At 62.4% G+C, this 17,866-nt stretch overlaps 1 protein-coding gene across 4 annotated transcripts in view; it reads right to left on the bottom strand.

Moving 5' to 3' along the window:
• The window catches only part of ARHGEF25 (Rho guanine nucleotide exchange factor 25), a 43,337-nt gene that overhangs the window by 14,700 nt on the left and 10,771 nt on the right, over positions 1-17,866 (bottom strand). For all 4 annotated transcript variants that reach the window (XM_054013072.1, XM_054013074.1, XM_054013073.1 and 1 more), the window contains one exon: positions 275-594. In XM_054013072.1, coding sequence (XP_053869047.1) covers positions 275-594 — 320 coding nt within the window. The remainder of the gene's footprint in view (positions 1-274; positions 595-17,866) is intronic.

Genomic DNA, 17,866 nt, shown 5'->3' with positions numbered 1-17,866 from the left:
AAGCCCCAGGGAACCCAGCGCCCCATGGCAGTGCCCGGCCCTCAGGAACCCAGCCCCACATGGCAGTGCCCGGCTCTCAGGAACCCAGCCCCGCATGGCAGTGCCTGGCTCCCGGGAAACCAGCCCCCCATGGCAGTGCCAAGCTCCAGGGAACCCAGCCCCCCATGGCAGTGCCCAGCCCCCCATGGCAGTGCCCAGCCCCCCATGGCAGTGCCCGGCGCCTGGGAACCCAGCCCCCCATGGCAGTGCCCGGCCCCACCCGCAATGTTCTCACCGTGCCCTTGGGCTCCCGGAGGGCAGCGAGGGGCTCGTCGGCCTTGCCCAGCAACCCCAGGTCGATGCTTTTCCTCTCCTCCTGCCGGCCGTGCCGCCTGCCCTCGCCCCCGCGCCGGGGCCGACCCTCCGGCTTCCGCTCGCCCTTGGCCAGGCTGCCGGTGCTCAGCTTGCGCACCGGGGTGGTCAGCCACTTCTTGAGGGTGCTGACGGAGCGCCGGGAGCCGGGCGAGCTGGGCGCGGAGCCGGACGAGGGCTGGGGCTGGATGGAGGCCACCGAGGCCGAGATGCTGCCATCACTGCCTGCCACCGAGTAGGACTCTGCGGGAGAGAGGCTGAGGGATCAGAGAGCAGGGCTGGCACAGGGTGGGCAGGGGGCTGGCATTGGTTGGGCACAGGGTGGGAAGGGGGCAGGCACAGGGTGGGCAGGGTCCTGGCATGGGGGAGAAGCTCTGGAGGAGCGAGGGCTGACTCTCCAGGTGGGCTGGGGGGATACTCTGTGACACCAAGTGGGAATGTTCTTAACGTTTTCTCTGAGTGCTGTGTGGGTGCCTCAGTTTCCCCTATGCATTTCTCAAGTGTCTGGGGAGGGTGATTGTTGCAGGGCCCTAGGGGGCCAGTGTGATGGTGTCTGCACAGAGAATGGCCGACACTCTGTCTCCTGGCAACTGATGGCCTGGGCCCCTCCTCTGCAAAGGTGCCAACTGAAAGTGTTGGAGTACAAAGGGATCAGGTGGCCTCCTGGCCAGGGAAGAGACAAAGGGAGAGGAGGGGCTGGAGAGTCAGTTTGGAGCTGGCTGGGGAAACGGAGGGGAGCCCAGACAGACCTCCTGGCCTCCCCTGACCCCCCAAGCTGGACCCGGCTGAGGGGTCCTGTTGTCTGTACCTGCAAGACGTGTCTTGGACTGTGTTCCTGTCGTCTAAATAAACCACCTGTTTTACTGGCTGGCTGAGAGTCGCGGTGAATCGCAGGAAGCCAGGGGTGCAGGGCCTTGTCTCCCCCAAACTTTGTGAGACTCCATGGGGTGTGGCATGGGGGGTGTGGAGAGCCAAGGGGTTCCCTGAGCGGGCATGGAGAAGAGCAGCACACAGACATGTGGGGGCTCTCACTGTTGCGGAGTGTGGGAGAGTCAGGGCCATGCACCCCTCTTCCTGAGATTCACTGCGACTCTCAACCAGCCAGTAAAGCAGAAGGTTTATTCAAGGACAGGAACACAGTCTCAAGCAGAGCGTGTAGGTACGACCAGACCCCCTCAATTAGGTCCCTCTGGGAGGTTCAGGGAGCTTAGACCCCAGCTTGGGGTTCCCTGCGTTGCACCACCCAGCCCCAACCGAAACTAAACTCCCAGCCCCTCCCGCTGCTCCTCTCCTTTGTTCAGTCTCCCGGGCAGAAGGTGTTAATTCTCCTCCCCCCCCCCCTCCCCCGTTCCTGGCTCAGGTTACAGCTCAGGTAGCTTCCTTCAAGGGAAGTCCCCCATCCCCACTGCAATCCCCCTGCAACATTCCCAGGTCAAATCTGCCCTGCTCCCTGCTCCGTCACATCTCTCCCCCGTTCGAGACTGAACTGAGCGGGGTCACTCTGACCAGTGACCTGGGGAAGTTCAGGGCTCCCTCTCCGGGACAACGCGTCCGCTATCAGGTTGTCACGTCCCTTCACATGGACCACGTCCATGTCATAATCCTGCAGGAGCAGGCTCCATCTCAGGAGCTTGGCGTTGGCTCCTTTCATCTGGTGCAGCCAGGTCAGGGGAGAGTGGTCGGTGTGCACGGTGAAGTGACGCCCAAAGAGATATGGCTCTAGTTTCTTGAGGGCCCACACCATGGCCAGGCATTCCTTCTCAATGGCCGCATAGTTCTGCTCCCGGGGTAGCAACTTCTTGCTCAGGTACACGATGGGGTGTCTCTCCCCCTTTTCATCCTCCTGCATTAACACCGCCCCCAGTCCTGTGTCTGAGGCGTCGGTGAACACCATAAAGGGCTTGTCAAAGTCTGGGTTTGCCAGAACTGGGCCACTGACCAGAGCCTCCTTCAGCGCCCGGAGAGCCTCCTGGCACTCCTCGGTCCAGACCACCTTGTCTGGCTTCCCCTTCTTGCACAGCTCAGTGATGGGGGCGGCTATGGCGCTAAAGTGGGGCACGAACCTCCGATAGTACCCTGCCATCCCAATAAAGGCTTGGACCTGCTTTTTGGTTTGAGGAGCGGGCCAGTCTCTGATCACCTCCACTTTGGCTGGTTCCGGCTTTAGGCAGCCGCTTCCCACCCGGTGGCCTAGGTAGGATACCTCAGCCATCCCCACCTTGCACTTCTCCGGTTTTACGGTCAGCCCAGCCTTCTGGAGTCGGTCCAGCACTTGTCTAACCTGGGACATGTGGTCCTCCCAGGTCTGGCTAAAGACACAGATGTCATCGATATACGCCACGGCAAAACTCTCCATCCCCCTCAGTAGCTGATCCACCAGGCGCTGGAAGGTGGCCGGCGCTCCCTTGAGGCCGAAGGGCAGGGTCAGGAACTCATAGAGCCCCAGAGGGGTGACAAAGGCCGATTTCAGCCTGGCATCTGCATCCAGCGGCACTTGCCAATAGCCCTTTGTAAGATCCATGGTGGTAAGGTACCGAGCACCTCCCAGCTTGTCTAGGAGCTCGTCCGGCCTGGGCATGGGGTAGGCATCGGCTACAGTGATGGCATTGAGCTTCCGATAGTCCACACAGAACCGGATTGACCCGTCCTTTTTGGGGACCAGCACCACCGGCGAGGCCCAAGGGCTGGAAGACGGCTGGATCACCCCCAAAGCCAGCATGTCATTGACCTCTCTTTCCAGGTCCTGAGCAGTTTTCCCTGTGGCTCGGAAGGGGGAGCATTTTATAGGCGGGTGCGATCCTGTCTGCACCCGGTGGACAGTCAGATTAGTGCGTCCAGGCTGGTTGGAAAACAGCTGTTGGTACAGATGCAGCACCCTTCCGATCTCAGCTCGCTGGGCAGGAGTTAGCCGATCAGAGAGGGGAATTGCTTCCAGGGGGAAGCCAGCTCTTGTCCCAGGGAATAGATCTACTAAAGGGTCATCTCCCTGCCCCTCCCAATGTCCACACACGGCCAACACCACATTCCCCCTGTCATAATATGGCTTCATCATATTCACATGGTACACCCGGTGGTGGTGTGCCCGGTTCGACAGCTCCACCACATAGTTTACCTCGTTTAGTTGCTTGACAACCTTGAAGGGCCCTTCCCAGGCGGCCTGGAGTTTGTTTTTCCTCACGGGGATGAGCACCATCACCTGATCCCCAGTGGCGAAGGCGCAGGCCCGTGCTGTGCGGTCATACCAGACCTTCTGCTTCCTCTGGGCTCTGGCCAGACTCTCCCTGGCCAGGTCCATGAGCTCGGCAAGTCGTTCCCGGAAGGTCAGGACATACTCCACCACCGACTCTCCATCAGGAGTGGCCTTCCCCTCCCATTCGTCTCTCATCAGGTCCAGGGGCCCCCTTACCCGCCTTCCATATAGCAGTTCGAAAGGCGAAAACCCGGTAGGCTCCTGGGGTACCTCCCTGTACGCAAACAGCAGGTGAGGTAAGTACTTGTCCCAGTCCTGCGGGTGCTGATTCATAAATGTTTTCAGCATCATTTTTAGCGTCCCATTGAACCTCTCCACCAGCCCGTTGGATTGGGGGTGATATGCTGAGGCCCAGTTGTGCCGGACCCCACATCTCTCCCACAAGCACCGGAGTAGGGCCGTGTCACGGAGTATTGGGGGACTCAGGGCCCTGCACCCCCGGCTTCCTGCGATTCACCATGACTCTCAGCCAGCCAGTAAAGCAGAAGGTTTATTTGGATGACAGGAATACAGTCCAAGACAGGTCTTGCAGGCACAGACAACAGGGACCCCCTCAGTTAGGTCCATCTTGGGGTCCCCGGGCATCCAAGCCCAGCCCCCCTTGGGAGGTCAGAGCCATCTATGCCCCCCAGCCCTCTCTCCCTGCCTGCTTCCAGCACTCTGCTTTCAGCGACCCCTCCCACAGCCTTTGTTCAGTTTCCCGGGCTAAGGAGTCGCCTCCCCTTCAACCCCTTCCTGGGTTCTCATGTTACACACTCAGGTATGCGCCCTCGGGCGCCCTCGGGCAGATCCCATCCTGCAATGCAGACTATCCCAGAACACTCCCCTGTCAGCATTCACAGACCACCGTGAGAACAGGCCCAGTTCGTCACATCTCTCCCCCCTTCGAGACCGAACTGAGCAGGGTCACTTTAGCCAGTGACCCGGGGAAGTTCGAACCTACCCCCGTTCCCATGGATGCCCCCGCATCCCTCCAGTTCCTTGGTGGGAATTACACCAGGCCCCTTCAGTTTCACGCCCCCCCTTAGGTCGGGGTGCTTGATGGCACTCGCAGTTCGCATGTGGGAAGGTTTATGCGGCCTGTGCCCTTTTCCCACCCCCATACCTCTGGGGTTCCAACTGGGCTGTGGTCTTCTCCCAGCGCTCCAGTCTGGAGGTCTGTGCTTTGGGCTCTCTTGGTTTAGAGCCGCCCTTTTAACCTTGGCCACCCTCTGGAAAGGATCCTTTATGCTGGGCAAGGGTCCTAAAGCTGTTTTCCCCTTGTCCCAAGCCTTCCTCCCCCTCTGACAGGGGTCACAGGATCCGCAGTACTGTCGGACAGTAACAAAGACCCCAGGCCAGTAAAAGCTCCGTAGCAGCCTCTGCTGGGTACGCCAGGTTCCCTGGTGCCCTGAGAGGGGAATATCATGGGCCCGGCACAGCAGCTGGCGGCGATACTTCTGGGGTACCACCAGCTGCCTCCTGATCCCCCCTGACTCCATTTCCCCTGGGGGAGCCCATTCTCGGTACAGGAACCCCTTCTCCCACAGGAACCTTTTCCGGCCACCTCGTCCCATGGTCTGTACCGCCTTGAGGTCGGCTAGGTCCCTTATCTTCCGCAAGGAGGGGTCTCTCTGTAACTCGGCCTGGAACTCAGCAGCTGGGACAGGGATGGCCACCTGCTCTTCCTCGCCCGCTGGGCCTGAAGCTGCAGCCTCCCTGAGCCGTGTCCCTGGGCGTTCCCTCCCCACCAGGTTAGGGTCCTGCGCCTCAGGCAAGGCACCCCCCCCAAGGCCAGGGCGCAGTGCCCCTCGCCGGCTCTGACTGCGGGTCACAACCAGTGCCTTTTGGGGGTTGCTTGGCCAGTTCTCCAGGTCCCCCCCCATCAATACCTCAGTGGGCAAATACGGGTGTACCCCCACATCCTTGGGGCCCTCCTTGGCCCCCCACTTCAGGTGTACCCTTGCCACGGGTACTTTGACTGGTGTTCCGCCCACCCCCGTCAGGGTCAGGTAGGTGTTGGGCACCACCTGATCTGGGGCCACCACCTCGGGCCGGGCCAGCGTCACCTCTGCGCCCGTATCCCAGTATCCACTGACCTTCCTCCCATCCACCTCCAGGGGAACAAGGTACTCTCTCCGGAGGGACAGCCCCGCGCCTACCATATAAACCAAAAACCCTGAGTCTGGAGCATCCAGCCCCCTAGAGGAGCTGGCCTGGAGCTCTCCTCCCTCCTTAGCAGGTGGTACTCTGCCAGCCCCTCTTCCCTGGGAATGCTGCCTTTCGCCGGGCTGGGTCTCTACCCAGTTAACCCTCTGTGGGTTCGGTCTGCTCAGTCTGTCCCTGAGCCTAGGGCACTGGGCCCGTATGTGGCCCTTTTGGCCACAGTGGTAGCAGCCCATGTCCCATGGGTCCCCTTGAGTAGGTCGGATGGTCCTGATGCCGGATGCTCCCCTCTGATGGGTTTTTTCTGTATTTTCCCATGGGGAGGTCCCATGGTGACTCTCTCTCTGCGTTGTGGTGGGACTGTTCCTTTGGGACTCCTCCCTTTTATCTCCTGACCGGCTCTTTACAAACTCATCAGCCAGCTGCCCGGCGTGTCGCGGGTTCTCTGGCTTTCTGTCCACCAACCACAGCCTCAGGTCGGATGGGCACCGGTCATACAGTTGCTCCAGTACCAGCAGTTTAATCAGGTCCTCCTTCGTCTGGGCCCCACCAGCCCACTTGCTGGCGTATCTCTCCATGCGGGCGGCTAGTTGCAGATATGAGATCTCAGGGGTTTTATCCTGACTCCGGAACCTTTCCCGGTACATCTCAGGAGTCAGCCCAAACTCTCGTAGCAGGGCCCTTTTGAATAGTTCGTAGTCCCCTTTCTCTGCCTCTCCCAGTTGGCGGTACAATGCCACGGATTTGGGGTCCAGTAAGGGGGTAAGGACCCGGAGTCTGTCCGCGGGGTCCACACGGTGCAGCTCGCAGGCCGTCTCAAAGGCCTCCAGGAAGTCATCCATGTCCTCCCCCTCCTTGTATGGGGCCATGATGCACTTATCAAAGCTCCGTGCAGTCCTGGGTCCCCCCTCACTCACCGCAGCCGGGGGTTCGCTGCCCTTCAATCTCGCCAGTTCCAGGTCATGCTGACGCTGTCTCTCATTCTCCTCCCGTTCATGCTGTCTCTGTCTCTCTTCACGCTGATGCTGTCTCTCTTTCTCCTCCCGTTCATGCTGACGCTGTCTCTCTTTCTCCTCCCGTTCACGCTGATGCTGTCTCTCTTTCTCCTCCCGTTCATGCTGTCTCTGTTGTTCACGATCCTCCAGCTCTCTCAGTTTTAGCTCTTTCTCCCATTCCAGCCAATTCCGCTCCCCGGATGCCGAACGTCGCCGGGAGGATCCTCTGCTGGCCGGCGGGCTTCGCCGGGGGGATCCCCTGCTGGCCGGGGGGGTCACGGCGCCCTCGGTATTTGCTGGGCTCCTCCCCACCCTTCCCCTAGGCATAGGAAGGAGGGGTCTCGGGAAGCCCTCAGCAGCCGGCTGACCACTCCCAGCTGGGACAGACACTGGTGCCTGCGCTGCATTTGCCAGGCTGCTTCCCTGAGACACAGGGATCAGTTCATTCGCGCGATCTTCCGCCTCCAGCTGGGCAATGAGCTGTTCTTTGGTGAGCCTCCCAATGCGCAGCCGCCTCTGCTTGCACAGCTCCACCAGGTCGCTCTTAAGCCGCTTGGCATACATCTTCCTGCTGCCCACTCACCGGCCTGTGTGCTCACAGCTCCCCACAGTTCCCAGGGGGACCCCTAGTGTGCCAGCCCTTCTCGAGGTCACCGCCTCTCTGCCAGGGTCGAGCTGCAGACTCCTCCGCCCCTGGGACCACTCGCTGCGATCCCCTCGGGGGACCCTGTTACTGCAAAAGTCCTTCTCGCTGGTCACACACTCCCAGGGGTAATAACCGTCTCTCTCTCACTCTTCAGCACGCCTGGTCCCCGTCAATCCCCCTTCGTTTTACTGCTCCCCAGTCACTTACTGCAGGAAGCGCCGAGGAAGCGCCGTCCACGGGGTGCAGTAGATCCCACCGCTGCCACCAGTTGTCACGGAGTATTGGGGGACTCAGGGCCCTGCACCCCCGGCTTCCTGCGATTCACCATGACTCTCAGCCAGCCAGTAAAGCAGAAGGTTTATTTGGATGACAGGAATACAGTCCAAGACAGGTCTTGCAGGCACAGACAACAGGGACCCCCTCAGTTAGGTCCATCTTGGGGTCCCCGGGCATCCAAGCCCAGCCCCCCTTGGGAGGTCAGAGCCATCTATGCCCCCCAGCCCTCTCTCCCTGCCTGCTTCCAGCACTCTGCTTTCAGCGACCCCTCCCACAGCCTTTGTTCAGTTTCCCGGGCTAAGGAGTCGCCTCCCCTTCAACCCCTTCCTGGGTTCTCATGTTACACACTCAGGTATGCGCCCTCGGGCGCCCTCGGGCAGATCCCATCCTGCAATGCAGACTATCCCAGAACACTCCCCTGTCAGCATTCACAGACCACCGTGAGAACAGGCCCAGTTCGTCACAGGCCGACATGAAGTTGGACCCTTGGTCCGTCAAGACTTCCTTGGGGAACCCCACTCGGCTGAAAATGGTCAGCAGCGCATCTGCCACAGTGTCTGCTTCGATGGACGATAAGGGCACTGCCTCGGGGTAGCGTGTGGCGAAATCTACCACCACCAGGATGTATTTCTTCCCAGACCGGGTCGTCTTGCTGAGAGGTCCCACTATGTCCATGGCCACCTTCTGGAAAGGCTCCTCTATGATGGGCAAAGGTCTCAACGCTGCTTTCCCCTTGTCCCGGGCCTTCCCCACCCTCTGGCAGGGGTCACAGGATCGGCAGTACTGCCGGACGTTGGTGAAGACCCCGGGCCAGTAAAAGTTCTGTAGCAGCCTCTGCCTGGTGCGCCGGATCCCCTGGTGCCCAGCGAGAGGGATGTCATGGGCCAGGTACAGTAGCTTGTGGCGAAACTTCTGGGGAACCACCAGCTGCCTCCTGATCCCCCACGACTCCACTTCCCCTGGGGGAGCCCACTCTCGGTACAGGAACCCCTTCTCCCACAGGAACCTCTCCTTGCATCCTCTCATCATGGTCTGTACCACACTGAGGTCAGCCAGGCCCCTTAGCTTCCGCAGGGAGGGGTCCTTCTGCAACTCGGCCTGGAACTCAGCGGCTGGGGAAGGGATGGGGACCTGCTCCCTCTCGTCGGCTGGGTCGGAAGCCCCAGCCACCCCGAGCCTTGTCCTTGGGTGTTCCCTCCCCACCCAGGTAGGGTTCGGTGCCTCCGGTGTGACATCCTTCCCAAGGTTAGGGCGTAGTGCCCCTCGCCGGCTCTGGCTACGGGTCACGACTAAGGCGGTCTGGGGGCTACTTGGCCAGTCCTCTAGGTCCCCCCCCATCAACACCTCAGTGGGCAAATGGTGGTGCACTCCCACGTCCTTGGGGCCCTCCTTGGCCCCCCACTTCAGGTGTACCCTCGCTACGGGAACCTTGAATGGGGTCCCGCCCACCCCGGTCAGGGTCAGGAAGGTGTTGGGCACCACCTGATCTGGGGCCACCACCTCGGGCCGGGCCAGTGTCACCTCTGTGCCCGTGTCCCAGTATCCATAAACTTTCTTCCCATCCACCTCCAGGGGAACAAGGCACTCGCTCCGCAGGGACAGCCCCGCGCCAACCCTGTAAACGGAGAACTTTGAATCCGGAGCATCTGGCCCCCCAGAGAAGCTGGCCTGGGGCCCTTCTCTCTCTTGAGCAGTTGATAAGCTGCCAGCCCCTCTTGCGTGAGAAGCCTGCCCCTCGTCCGTCTGGGCCTCTACCAAGTTAACCCGGTGCGGGTTCGGTCTGCTCAGTCTGTCCTTGAGCTTGGGGCACTGGGCCCGAACGTGGCCTCTTCGGCCGCAGTAATAGCAGCTCATGTCCCGTGGGTCCCCTCGAGCCGGTCAGTTGTCCCTGACGCTGGGCATTCCCCGTGGGAGGGGATTCCCCATATTCCCCCTTTGGGAGGTCCCAGGGTGACTCTCTCTCTGCATCGCGGCGGGCCTGTTCCTTTGGGGCTCCTCCCTGCCACCCCCTGACCGGCTCTTTACAAACTCATCGGCCAGCCGGCCTGCATGTCGCGGGTTCTCTGGCTTTCTGTCCACCAACCACAGCCTCAGGTCGGATGGGCACCGCTCATACAGTTGCTCCAGTACCAGCAGTTTAATCAGGTCCTCCTTCGTCTGGGCCCCATCAGCCCACTTGCTGGCGTATCTTTCCATGCGGACGGCTAGTTGCAGATATGAGATCTCAGGGGTTTTATCCTGACTCCGGAACCTTTCCCGGTACATCTCAGGAGTCAGCCCAAACTCCCGTAGCAGGGCCTTTTTGAATAGTTCGTAGTCCCCTTTCTCTGCCTCTCCCAGTTGGCGGTACAATGCCACGGCTTTGGGGTCCAGTAAGGGGGTAAGGACCCGGAGTCTGTCCGCGGGATCAACCCGGTGCAGCTCGCAGGCCGTCTCAAAGGCCTCCAGGAAGTCATCCATGTCCTCCCCCTCTTTGCGTGGGGCCAGGATGCACTTATCAAAGCTCCGTGCAGTCCTGGGTCCCCCCTCACTCACCGCAGCCGGGGGTTCGCTGCCCTTCAATCTCGCCAGTTCCAGTTCATGCTGTCTCTGTCTCTCTTTCTCCTCCCGTTCATGCTGACGCTGTCTCTCTTTCTCCTCCCGTTCATGCTGTCTCTGTCTCTCTTTCTCCTCCCGTTCATGCTGACGCTGTCTCTGTTGTTCACGATCCTCCAGCTCTCTCAGTTTTAGCTCTTTCTCCCATTCCAGCCAATTCTGCTCCATGCCGAACGTCGCCGGGAGGATCCTCTGCTGGCCGGCGAGCTTCGCCGGGAGGGTCCCCTGCTGGCCGGGGGGGTCACGGCGCCTTCGGTATTTGCTGGGCTCCTCCCCACCCTTCCCCTAGGCATAGGAAGGAGGGGTCTCGGGAAGCCCTCAGCAGCCGGCTGACCACTCCCAGCTGGGACAGACTCTGGTGCCTGCGCTGCATTTGCCAGGCTGCTTCCCTGAGACACAGGGATCAGTTCATTCGCGCGATCTTCCGCCTCCAGCCGGGCAATGAGCTGTTCTTTGGTGAGCCTCCCAATGCGCAGCCCCCTCTGCTTGCACAGCTCCACCAGGTCGCTCTTAAGCCGCTTGGCATACATCTTCCTGCTGGCCACTCACCGTCCGGTGTGCTCACAGCTCCCCACAGTTCCCAGGGAGACCCCTAGTGTGCCAGCCCTTCTCGAGGTCACCACCTCTCTGCCAGGGTCGAGCTGCAGACTCCTCCGCCCCTGGGACCACTCGCTGCGATCCCCCCGGGGGACCCTGTTACTGCAAAAGTCCTTCTCGCTGGTCACACACTCCCAGGGGTAATAACCGTCTCTCTCTCACTCTTCAGCACGCCTGGTCCCCGTCAATCCCCCTTCGTTTTACTGCTCCCCAGTCACTTACTGCAGGAAGCGCCGTCCACGGGGTGCAGTAGATCCCACCGCTGCCACCAGTTGTCACGGAGTATTGGGGGACTCAGGGCCCTGCACCCCTCTTCCCGAGATTCACTGCGACTCTCAACCAGCCAGTAAAGCAGAAGGTTTATTTAAGGACAGGAACACAGTCTCAAGCAGAGCGTGTAGGTACGACCAGACCCCCTCAATTAGGTCCCTCTGGGAGGTTCAGGGAGCTTAGACCCCAGCTTGGGGTTCCCTGCGTTGCACCACCCAGCCCAACCTGAAACTAAATCCAAAACTCCTCCTGCTGCTCCTCCCTTCCTGCTCCCCCCAGCTCCTCCTCTCCTTTGTTCGGTCTCCGGGGCAGAAGGTGTTAATTCTCCCCACCCCCGTTCCTGGCTCAGGTTACAGCTCAGGTAGCTTCCTTCAAGGGAAGTCCCCCATCCCCAATGCAACCCCCCTGCAACATTCCCAGGTCAAATCTGCCCTGCTCCCTGCTCGGTCACACTCACATGGGTCCAGAGGGGATCCTCGGGGACACACACACACACACTGAGCGAAGATAGCGTTTGGGGGGTCATGCCCCGGGTGGCTTGGGAGGGTGCCAGACGGGCGTAGAGGGGGGGCTGCTGTGGGTGGGCAGGGCTGGCAGCTTCTTTCCAGGCCCAGGAGAGAAGCCAAGTCTCTCAGAGGCCCAGTTGGCAGCATGGGATAAAATGCCTGGGAAAGGACAACCCAGGCCTTGAGCAGCCCGGCTGGAGCCATTAGCCCCTGGGTTTGTGGCACAGTGGGGCGACACAGAGGCCCACGTGTTCAGGCCCCCATCCCTGATCCCCACAGTGGGGAGCGCTGGCAGCGGGGGGTGGGTGGGAGGGGGGCGGCTGGGATTTAGCCCAGCTCAGAAATCTAATCCCTTCTATTCCAAACAATTCCAGCTGCGGAACGGAGCCGGCACCAGCGGGCCCTGGCACGTCAGCTGCAGCCTCGTCCTCTCTGTCCTGCAGACCCCCTGCCCTCCCCGCCAGCCCAGTCCGGAGCCCTGCTAACTGGGGGGGGGGGGGCAGGGCTTCCAAAGAGCTCACCTCCCAGTGCTCAGGGCCCCAGGGCCTAAAGGGCAGCAGAGCGAGCTCTTTGGATAATCGGGTCCAGGGAATGCATGCGAGATAAACATGAGAAGCAATTAAGCTCCTTTACGGCACGAGAGAGGCAAAACCACAAGAGCCACCACCCAAAGCACCAGCCAGTCAGGAATCTGAGCTATGGGGGCGAGGGGCCTCCAAGGGGGGCCTGAATGCAAACCCAGAGGGCTGGGGATCATTTGGATGGAGCTGTGGCTACCTGAAGAGAAGCAGCAGAAAATGAACAGGAACATGGCCCTGAGACCAGCCTGGAGAGCGTGAGAGCTTTTGGGCACAACACGGGCTGGGAGGGGCTTGGGATGGGAGCAAAGCACCAGCTTCCCGCTGTTTGATTTCTGCTGCCTCGGGGGAAACAGGACTTTGTCCATACACAGGATTGCATCAAAGATCCCGGCTCCAGCTGCGATTCCTCCCCCCACCGGAAACAACCCTCCCTCCCATATCCCCCCCCCCACACACACACGCGCCCCGGGATCGGCACCCGCCTCCAGCCCATTTCGAACCCACACTTTACCCAGCTGGGGAGCCTCATCCCAGCCCCATCTCCTGGGAGGGACGGCAAGGGAGGCGCCTCCCCAAAACAACAGAGCTGGGGAGAGAACCCAGGAGTCCGAGTCCTGGGTTCCCAGCTGCGCCCCCTGCCATCTGCTTTGGGGAAACTGGGACATGCGTTCGAGAAGCAAGGAACGACCCCTCACGCTGGACTCCCCCATCCTCCCCCGAGGGAGACCCTTCCCCTGCCATCCCAGCCAGGTGCACTGACCCTGACGGTGCCCGCTCTCAGCACAGCTATCCGTCAGCAGCAAAGCCTGTAGCAGGCAGGACAGGGGGAGGGAAGGCCCCCCCGGCAGGGCCCGGCAAGGCGGGGGGCGGCGGGGGCTGGGCCAGCGCCTGGCGGGAGGTGATAATCCCATGCAGCGAGACTGCACCTGCTCCCGAAATAACCTTGTCTGCGTCAGGAGCCCGGGACGTGTCAAGCCGCCGTCATGGGCACCCCGCCCCACCCACATGGCCGCGCCAGCAGGGGCAAAGCGGAGGGGCCTGGGCACAGTGATAGGGGAACGTGCCGCCCCCCCAGGAGAGGGGCTTCCTCGGACACCTGCCCGAGCTGGCACCTCCCCCCCTGAGATGGAGGGCGGCCCTGGCATGGGGACGGAGGCCCAGGGACTGTGGGGGGCAGCAGGGCACAATGCCCCCATGATGTCCTCCCAGCAGCCCCTACTCTCCCCCTGGGGATCAGGAGGTGCCCCCCCGAGTTTGTCCCCACGCATCAGCATCCTGCCCCCACGTCCCCCCCCCGTATGCTAGGCGAGGGGCCATGCGCCCGCGGAGGGGATGTGCACGGAGAGGTTCTTGGCAGCGCCAGCGAGCAGACGGCCTGTTCCACCCGCTGCCTCGGGCCGGGCCGGGGAAGGGCAGGGGATTGTGTGACTTGAGTTGGGTTCTTTATCATTTCGTTTTCTTTTAAAGGCTCCTAACGACCCAGGGGCGGGGGGCGGAGGGGGGAGGGCAGGGCCCAGAGATGGGATCTGGGGAGCCTGCAGCAAGATGGAGGGGGCTGGAACTGGTGCCCCCCAGTGGGGAAAGGCCCGTACCCCACTCCCTGCCCCCTTGAGCCACGCAGTGCCCTTGGCCAGGGGCCGGATCAGAGCCAGCGCCCCCTAGAGGGGAAAGGCCCCATGTCCCATTCCCTGTGCCCTCCAGTGCCCTCGCCCGGGGGCCGGATCAGAGCCAGCGCCCCCTAGAGGGGAAAGGCCCCATGTCCCATTCCCTGTGCCAGGCAGTGCCCTTGCCCGGGGGCCGGATCAGAGCCAGTGCTCCCTAGAGGGGAAAGGCCCCATGTCCCATTCCCTGTGCCAGGCAGTGCCTTGCCCCGGATCAGAGCCACGTGACGCTGACAGTAACGTGGGGGATCCCTGCGCTGGCCAGTTTTCCCTAGGAAGTCCCCCAGGGCAGTGCTGGTGCCTGGCGGTGCCAAGGCTGAGGTGGGGGAGCTGGGCGGCTGTGGGGGAGACGGCAGCTGGGACTGAGGCTGGTGCGGAGCGTGGCTGGGACGGCGGCCAAGCCCCTGAGCTGAGCAAAGGCAGCTGTGTTCGCTGTCTCCCCAGCCCTCCCGCGCCCGGGCTGGCACTGGGCACCGGGGCTCCACATGCCCAGGCCTGGCACCAGGGGCCAGCCATGCCCCAGGGTGGGCAGCGCTCAGTGTGGCTGGATTTACTGAGCCCCGGGGACAGGCCTGTGGGCTGAGTAACCCCTGCTGGTGGAGCCCGGAGAATCCAGGAGTCCTGGCTTCCAGCCCTCCCCCCCGCTCTAACCACTAGACCCCACTCCCCTCCCAGAGCCAGGGATAGAACCCAGGAGTCCTAGCTCCTAGCCCCCCCCCAACCAAAGAGGGATGAGCAGGGCACACAGCTGAGCTCAGAACAGAGGGTGCTGAAGGGCACCCCTCTGCAGCACCCCTGGGTGATGAGGGGCCATGTGGGACCTTTGGGGGGCAATCTGGGAAGACACCCTCCAACAGGAAAATACTGGAGGGGGAGTCAGGTCCTTGCTGGCCTTCCGGGGGGGGGGGGAGCTGCTGTAGTGAAGGGGGGACTCCAGGCAGCAGGCGGGGTGGGGAGGGGTGGCGCTAAGACCTGCCCCACACTGGGGCCGGTCTCTGGGGGAGGAGCTCCCAGGCAGCAGCCAGGGGGTTAAGTACAGGACTCTCCCCCCCTTCCCTGCCCATCCCGGGATCCTGCCAACATTTTTCCCATTACGTTCTGTTTATTTTAATGAGGCTGACAAAAAAATGTTGATTTTATTATTGTATAAACAGGCTGGGCCGGGGGGGTGCAGGCCCCGGGCGGGTGCAGGTCCCGGGCGGGCAGGGGGCTTGGGAGGAGGGGGCAGTACGATCTGCTTGGGTGGAAGAGAATTGGCCAGGGAGGGGGGGCAAGAGACCAGAGAACTCGGGATAGGGGGAGCCAGCTGGGGGGGGGACCTGGGGAGATCAGCTGGGGGAGGAGCCAAGGAGCTGGGGGGGCGTCAGCTGAGGGAGGAGCTGGGGGTGGGGTGGGGGTCATCTGGGGGAGGAGTCAGTGAGCTGGGGGAGGAGCCTGGGGGCTGTCAGCTGGGGGAGACACAGGGAGATCAGCTGGGGGAGGACCCCGGGCATCCAGCCCCCACCCGTGACTCCAGGCCCTGCTGCACCGGGCAGCCACAGAGCTTGGGAGGAACAGGACACTGCTGCTGACTCGGCGGGTTTGCCAGGGCGGGGGGGGGGAGGGGGGAGAGGCGGGGCTGTCTGTGCTGCCCCCCCCCCAGCTCATCCCTCCCACACAGAGCCCTCCCCGGGCATTGGGAGCCCAGCCCTGTGCTGGGAGGGGGAACCCTGCGAGGGGAAGGAAACCCGGGGCTGGGGGGGCAGCTGGGGGCTGTCCAGCAAGGCGTGAGGGGGCGTGTCTGGCCAGGGCTTGCATTGTCTGTGGGCATAACAGCTCCATTTCAGAGTGGGGGGTGGCACCGGAGAGACCAGGGGGGTCCCCAGGCCAAAGAGGGCAGCTGGGTGGGGGGGCGGGAGGGGGGCTGTGTCACCTTTGGCTGCCGCTGGCTAGCTCCACCCTAGGTCCTGCCCCAGGGCTGCCCCCATCCCTGGCCATCAACCACGTCCCCCCGGGCCGCTCGGCTGACCAAGCCCCCATCACCCCACGGAGGGGTCGGACTCCTGCCAAACAATGCCAGCAGGAGCAACCCGCCAATAAGAACCCGATCTGGCGAGAGACCCTACAATAACAGAGCAGAGCCTGCAGCCCTGTGCTCTCCAGCAAGCTACCAACAACGGATCCCAGTCTGCCCAGTCCAGAGCTCCTGGGAGACCCTACAATAACAAACCCGTGTCTACAGCTGTAGCGCTGCAGAGAGACCCTACAATAATAAAGTCGCAGGCACAGCCCAGCACTCACGATCCCCTGACAATAGCAAGGCTTCGCTCTGAGGAGACCCTACAATAACACACCAGTCTGGGTACAGCCACGCAACTCCAAGAAGACCCTACAATAACACACCAGCTGTGACTGGGGGCGGGGGAGAGAATTCTCAGTAACAAAAGAGAATTTCCATGCTTGGTTTCAGAGGGGACCCTCAAGCCTGAACTGGGGAGGGGTCTGCTGCGCTGGGTGCATCTGGGGGGTAGGGACAAGACAGAGTGTGGGCCCCAGACAAGGGTTAGGGTAGCCATATACTGAGCAGAGCCCCACCCCGCTTCCAGAGCTGGGGATAGAACCCAGGAGTCCTGGCTCCCAACCCCACCCCCGCTCTAGCCCACTAGACCCCACTGCCCTCCCAGAGTCAAGAATAGAACCCAGGAGTCCTGGGCTGAGAGCTGCCCCCTCTCTGCTCTCATTTAATTCTCTGCCATTAAGCAGGTGAAAGCCCTGCTTGGCGCAGCCAGTCGCCCGCCTGCGGAGGGAGAGAGCGCCAGGTGGGGGTTGAGGTCGATGGGTATTGGGGGCGAGGGGACGTGGATGTCCCCTGCCAGGCACTGGCTGGTGCTCTCTCCCCCCACACTGGGTCCCCAGCACCCCTACAGCCTGTCCTGCTCCCAACACTGACCCAGGACACCCCCTGGCACTGAAACCCTCCCCGTGATTCCTAGCACTGGGACATCCCCCCCGCCACTGCCAGTGACCCAGGCCTGCGGGGAAGGGGCAGAGGTCCTGGCACTGGGGGCAGCTGGTCTGGCCAGCCAGGGGCGCTGTCGAGAGGATCCCCTGGGCTGGGGGCCATGAACACCACCACTGGGTGCATCTGGGGGGTGGGAACAAGACAGAGTGTGGGCCCCAGGCAAGGGTTGGTCTGGCCAGCCGGGTGGGCCCCAGAGCTGGGGATAGAATCCAAGAGTCCTGGGCTCTCAGCCCCCACTGCTCTAACCTGCTAGCCCCCACTCCCCCCCAGACCTGGGGATAGAACCCAGGAGTCCTGGCCTCCCAGTCCCACCCCACCCCCACCTTTTGACCCAGAGCCAGGAATGGAACCCAGGAGTTTTATTAATCTGCCCCGCGCTCCCAAACCTGCAGTGGGGGGACTGGGGGGTCCCACGGTCTCCCCCATCAGACACGTCGCTGGGGCCCGGAAGGAAAGTGCCAGAGGTTGGATCACGGAACAGAAAAGGACCCTTCCGGAGAAGAAGGGGGCGTGGGGATGCTGCAGGACCCTCACCCCCAGCCTCAGCCCAACATGGGTAGCGCAGTGCAACTGAGCGGCTGGGACAGGGCACCCCCTACTGGCCCTTCTTGGAACTGCAGGGCAGTCTGGGCTCCAGGCCGAGGTGGGGCTCAGGGGGACACAAGGCCCCACCCCGAGCCCTGGGCAGATCCCTGGTCCTGGTGCAGGAGCCAAATTCCTGCTGTGGTGCAGGGCGAGGGGGCGCTGGGCCCCAGAGGGCAGGGGGCAAAGGGGTAAGAACCTGGGGTGCACAGATTGAGGGTCCCCTCCCTGCCCCCCCCCACCCCCTCAGCAGCCCCAGTGCAGGCAGTGGGAAATGAGCAAAGGCCACCGGGGCCAGAGTGGGGGTTCGCTCCCCACCAGGTCAGCAAGGCCTCAGGCTGGGGGACAGGGCAGGGCCGTGGCGCCGAGTGTGGAGCCGCGGGTGAGCCGGGCACCCCCCCCCCCTCCAG

Source organism: Malaclemys terrapin, chromosome 23 (genome assembly GCF_027887155.1).
Source record: "Malaclemys terrapin pileata isolate rMalTer1 chromosome 23, rMalTer1.hap1, whole genome shotgun sequence".
NCBI classification, from domain to species: domain Eukaryota; kingdom Metazoa; phylum Chordata; order Testudines; family Emydidae; genus Malaclemys; species Malaclemys terrapin.
Note: the sequence above shows the minus strand (reverse complement) of the source record. Positions and strands in the feature narration are given on the sequence as shown.